Source organism: Cervus elaphus, chromosome 12, assembly GCF_910594005.1.
Source record: "Cervus elaphus chromosome 12, mCerEla1.1, whole genome shotgun sequence".
NCBI classification, from domain to species: domain Eukaryota; kingdom Metazoa; phylum Chordata; class Mammalia; order Artiodactyla; family Cervidae; genus Cervus; species Cervus elaphus.
In genome coordinates, this window is record NC_057826.1 from 71,939,901 (window position 1) to 71,945,900 (window position 6,000).

Genomic DNA, 6,000 nt, shown 5'->3' on the forward strand with positions numbered 1-6,000 from the left:
TAAAAAGCAAAGGGAGGAGACACCTATAACACGGGTTATCAAAACTTCAGAGATTTCAGCATCTTGCTCTCAATAGGTGTGGGACCACATTTAATGTCCTGTTGGAAATTATAAACAATGAGTGGAGAAGAAAGTCATGCTGGTGAGTGGAGCTAATATATCTCCCTCTCTTCCAGATGCTGCGCAGAAGAGGTGAGATAGAAAAGAGAACTGTCTAGAAGCTAAGACGTCTAATGTGTAGACTCTTGCACCAGGATGGAAGGGGAATCTTACTACAATGCGTCTACCATCAATGGCACCCCAGTGAGTCACCAGCCTTTGGAACGCCATGGGTTGTGGGAGGTCATCACCATCGCAGTTGTCACGGCTGTGGTGAGTCTGATCACCATCGTGGGCAATGTCTTAGTCATGATCTCCTTCAAGGTCAACAGCCAGCTGAAGACAGTTAACAACTATTATCTGCTCAGCTTAGCCTGTGCAGATCTCATCATTGGGATCTTCTCCATGAACCTCTACACCACGTACATCCTCATGGGACGGTGGGCTCTCGGGAGTCTGGCTTGTGACCTTTGGCTTGCGCTGGACTATGTGGCCAGCAATGCTTCTGTCATGAACCTTCTGGTGATTAGTTTTGACCGTTACTTTTCGATCACAAGACCCCTCACGTACCGGGCCAAGCGTACCCCAAAGAGGGCTGGCATCATGATTGGCTTGGCCTGGCTGATCTCCTTCATCCTCTGGGCCCCAGCGATCCTGTGCTGGCAGTACTTGGTTGGGGAGCGGACAGTGCCTCCAGATGAGTGCCAGATCCAGTTCCTCTCTGAGCCCACCATCACTTTCAGCACGGCCATTGCCGCCTTCTACATCCCTGTTTCTGTCATGACGATCCTCTACTGCCGCATCTACCGGGAGACAGAGAAGCGAACCAAGGACCTGGCTGACCTCCAGGGCTCAGACTCCGTGGCTGAAGCTGAGAAGAGAAAGTCAGCTCACCAAGCTCTGCTCAGGTCCTGCTTTAGCTGCCCCCGGCCCACCCTGGCCCAGAGGGAAAGGAACCAGGCCTCCTGGTCGTCCTCCCGCAAGAGCACCTCCATCCCTGGGAAGCCATCCCAAGCCACCGGCCCGAGCACTGAGTGGGCCAAAGCCGAGCAGCTGACCACCTGCAGCAGCTACCCCTCCTCAGAAGACGAGGACAAGCCCACCACTGATCCAGTCTTTCAAGTGGTTTACAAGAGCCAGGCCAAGGACAGCCCAAGGAAAGAGTTAAGTGCTGAAGAGACCCAGCAGACTTTTGTGAATGCTCAAACTGAAAAAAATGACTATGACACCCCAGAATACTTCCTGTCTCCAGCTGCTGCTCATGGGCCCAAGAGTCAGAAGTGTGTGGCCTACAAGTTCCGACTGGTGGTGAAAGCCGAGGGGACCCATGACACCAACAACGGATGCCGCAAGGTCAAAATCATGCCGTGTTCCTTCCCAGTGTCCAAGGACCCCTCAACTAAAGGCCCCGATCCCAGCCTCAGCCATCAGATGACCAAACGAAAGAGGATGGTCCTCGTCAAAGAGAGGAAAGCCGCCCAGACCCTGAGTGCAATTCTCCTGGCTTTCATCATCACTTGGACTCCTTACAACATCATGGTCCTGGTTTCTACCTTCTGCGACAAGTGCGTCCCAGTCACCCTGTGGCACCTGGGCTACTGGTTATGCTATGTCAATAGCACTGTCAACCCCATCTGCTATGCCCTCTGCAACAGAACCTTCAGGAAGACCTTTAAGATGCTGCTGTTCTGCCGATGGAAGAAGAAAAAAGTGGAAGAGAAGTTGTACTGGCAGGGGAACAGCAAGCTCCCCTGAAAATTAATAGCTCCCCTCAAAGTATAACCATGATCAAGGTCCTCTGAGGATGGGCCAGCTGATTCTTGTTTACTTTCCAAAAAGACATCCGTCCTTTTGAGTCCCTGAGGCCTCTGTAAAGGATCAAGGTCTACTGTCAAAAGGAGGGAGTCACCGCTGCCACAATCACTGCCATACTGAGTGACCCTTGTCTGTGACCAGGACACAAGTGTCTGATGCCACTGGAGTTTTCCACTGAGGTAAATGGACAAACTCGTGCCCCTTCACAGGAGGAGGCACCCTGGGTCACAGTGAACAACGGCTGAGGGAGCGCCTGTCCAACCTTCCGTGGGGAGCAGCGAGGAGAGAAACCTGGTCAGAGTTTTGTGCAGTACGTTTGTGTCTATGCAGTTGTCTCATCTCAGCGAAAACCGGGAAGATGAAGTCAGTGTCACCTGTTAACAAGAGTGATATTCAGCTGGTTTCTAGGACTCTGTTCCTTTATAAACTGATCAGTATTTATTACGCTGCTATTCTGTGTTCTATACTGGGGTGTGTTTTCCTGTTCCTACATCTGAGTGAAGCTCTTGCTCCTCCCTTTCACAATGATGCCACTTCCTGGTACCCACGGAGGCCAGGCTGGTCCCCACAGAACCACCCTTCCCCTCAGAGTCTCGGGTCTGAAAGGACACTGGAACCCGATCACACCCAGTCAGTCCAACAGAGGGGCCTCTATTCTGCTAATAAAGATCACCAGGTCTCCACAGTCAATTATTTTGTTTTTACCAATGGGAAGTTTTTCCTTTTACGCAAACAAATACTATGGATTCTAGTTTGTGCCCTTTTGAACCCATTTACTTAGGCTCATCCTTAGGAAGATTCATTGTATGAAAGCCCTTTACTGGGTAAAGACCTTCTCCAATCTGTTTAATCACGGTTCTCAAATGGTTTTCAGAAGCCTTACATTCTCATTTCTTCACAAGGCAAACCTGAGGCAAAATGTGCAAAACAAATTTGTTTTCGCTCCATGCTTTTGAACTTCTTCCAGTCCTTTTGGCAGGCCCTCATCCAGACCCCTAATTCATACCCAGGCACAAGCAGGTCACTGCGATGCTTCCAGTCAGAAGTGTTATTTAGAAAGACAGTGGGGGAGAGGCTGTTTAAAAAAAAAATAGGTCTTTCAAATCATGGCTCAGAAATGACTGACTTATTCATTCATCTCCAAATTCCCCAAAACAAGAAGCCCAGAAAAATACAGTTGAGATCCAGTAAAGCTGGCTATGGTCATTAAAAATGACCATGTTTTCTTTAAAAGCAAAAATGTAGGCCACAATAATATATAAAAATAAAGTTATCAACATAAGGAATTCCCTGACGGTCCAGTGGTTAGTGCTCCACACTTCCACTTCAGGGTGCACAGGTTCCACCCCTGGTCAGGGAACTAATATTCCGCATGTCATGCAGTGTGACCCAAAAGGAACAAAATTAATCAACATACATGTAAGTATCAGGATTATCAAAAGAAAAATTTTAATTGCAATCTGTGTATATAAATAAACCAAATCTCAGAGTTTCCTTTGATAATTCTGAAAATTAACTAACATGCAAAAAATTAAAACAATACAATAGGGCATAAAATTAACGGTCCACAAAGAAAGCAGCAATATAGCACACAGCAAGGATTTTAAAGTTGAAGCACTTCTGTCAGACGGAAGCTCATATGTAACCTGTCGACTATAACTATAGCTGCAGTTGTATGTAAAAATCTCTGGACTTCTTTTCACCTAATGTGGGCCAGTTCTTTTTCAGCCTCTTTTGCTGAGGGGTTGTAAAAATATCAGGCTTCATTGTCCTGGGAATTTGGTAAGTGAATATAGGAGAGTTTCAACCTTCCACTGAAGAGTGAACTGGCCTCCTCGAGGGAGTCCCAAGAAGGCTTCACAGAAGTGGAAACCCAGGCCTCTCCAGCCCTGTAGGAACTTAATGCTGAGATGGAACATCTTAGAAGCAGTATAGCTGTTGAGTCTTTATGAAGGGCAGGTTGACGCCTGCCAAGAATTTGATAGAGAATATTAATGAACTGGCTCAGTTCTCCAAGACAGAGGCTCCCAGGTCTATAGGATGCCAACGGGGTGTGCAAACCTGCTCCACTAGCTCTAGATAAACAGTTGATTCTTCTAGTTTAAGGCTTTGACTCCTGACAAAAGTGAAAATCCCTCCAAGAGAATAGTGCTCTGAGCTCGTTCACTGTTCACAGTAGAGAGAGAGATTAAGCTAATTCAAACAAAAGGACACAGAATGGAGGGGGAGGGTTGCTGGGGGCCCATCTTTCTCACTCCACAATTGCCTAGAACTTAGACTTTTTGGTTTGTCTTTTCTGAAATTAATTGAGAGGCCTAGGTCTCCTTCATCATGGGTTTTGGGAGGCAGCCAGTTATGCAGACTACCTATGTCCCTTAACAAAGACAAAAAGGATGCCTTAAACTACTAGGGGAAGCTAGACTTCTTTAGAATAGGGCCTCTGGTGGGGTCCTCAGAATGAACAGCTCCAACTGTAAACTATGGGGACCTGACTAGTGGATGGGTGGAGTGTGGGCCGACTTCAGATTTTAGGCCTTCTTATGTCCCATCTCCACAACTCCGTCTGTGGTAAATTATGTGCAGCCTTGATTAGTTGCCTATTGGATGCCGCCATGTTGCTAATATTGTGGTTTGTTTCTCCTTGGTGTGAATCTGATGGCTTGTCAAGGAATCTGTTTTCAGTACAGTTTTTGGTTAAAGCACTTTGTCAATATTCCTGGTTTCCGCTTTGTTGCTTTGGTGAATGTCCTTTGAGGGCGATGCTAATGTTTGGCTCTGTCATTGTGAAATCTGTACCTAATCTCTCGGTAGGAAAATACCATTGTCTCCTGTAAATACTGGAATTACAGCAAAGGATGTGGGAACTGGGCTGCTTTCCTGTATTGTACTAGCATTATTCTGGATATTAAAGAAATGTAACCACACAGTAGTCCAAGGCAAAGTGTTAAATAAGCAAAAGGTCTCAGCGAGCTTGCTAGATCCATCTATGTTAAAAATTACACAAACACTGACATGGCCTGGCCTTTTAAGAGGAGAGGGATTGATACATAATGTAGACACGTGTGCCCCTTGTCACCTTTGTGGTTTCCCCCTTTCCTCTCATTTACCAATAACCAAATTAAGATGAAATAATGCTGACAAAATTCCTATGACTAAAATGCTTCCATTTCCCTCCAAGAAAAGGGAGATGAGGCAGACCTCAAACCACAGCCCTTGAGCCAGTCAGTATAGACGCTGTAACAAAACAGAACAGCAACCTTTCCTCTCCAGCTGCTCAAAGAGCAGGTGCCCCAGTCATTTCACTCCCATTGTTAGTGATACTAATTCTCATCACCCCCACTCAAATCACCAGTAAAGTGTGAGATTATATAAATTCTTTCCCATAAGAGCCCCAGATAGAGAGTGAGTGGGAAGAGGAATGGAAATGTTTTTAAGCGCCCAGAAAGGAAAAAGAAGAAAGATTTTTTTAAACATACAACTTTTTTTGGGAGGGGGAGATAATTTTAAACTTAGAGAAAAGCTTCCAGAATAGTACAAAGGGGGCTTCCCAGGTGGTTCAGTGGCTAGGACTCCATACTTCCAATGCAGGGGTCCTGGGTTTGATCCCTGGTGAGGGAACTAGATCCCATATGCCACAACTAAGACCCAGTACAGTCACATGAATATTATAAAAATTTTAAATTAAAAAAGAATAGTACAAAGAACTCAGATACCCTTCACCCACATACCCTTATTATTAACATTTTGCACATTTGTGCTGTGTGTGTGTATGTGTATGTGTTACGGGCAGGGAGGGGTGATGGTACCACCTGAAATTATCTGTGATTAGGCAAAAAACGTCAAAGTCTAATCACAGCTCATGGTCTGCTCACTGCACTTTACCATCATTCAGGCTTGTCTACATTAGTGAGCCTTGAAAGTGAAAGTGACAGTCACTTGGTCATGTCCGACTCTTTGCGACCCCATGGATTATACAGTCCATGGAATTCTCCAGGCTAGAATACTGGAGTAGCCTTTCCCTTCTCCAGGCGATCTTCCCAACCCAGGGATAGAACCCAGGTCTCCTGCATTGCAGGTGAATTCTTT

At 46.1% G+C, this 6,000-nt stretch overlaps 1 protein-coding gene across 2 annotated transcripts in view; it reads left to right on the forward strand.

Moving 5' to 3' along the window:
• The window catches only part of CHRM5 (cholinergic receptor muscarinic 5), an 85,334-nt gene extending 80,499 nt beyond the window's left edge, over window positions 1-4,835 (forward strand). For both annotated transcript variants that reach the window (XM_043919316.1, XM_043919315.1), the window contains one exon: window positions 177-4,835. In XM_043919316.1, coding sequence (XP_043775251.1) covers window positions 256-1,854 — 1,599 coding nt within the window. In that variant the 5' untranslated portion in view covers window positions 177-255 and the 3' untranslated portion in view covers window positions 1,855-4,835. The remainder of the gene's footprint in view (window positions 1-176) is intronic.
• The last annotated feature ends 1,165 nt before the right edge of the window (window positions 4,836-6,000 follow it).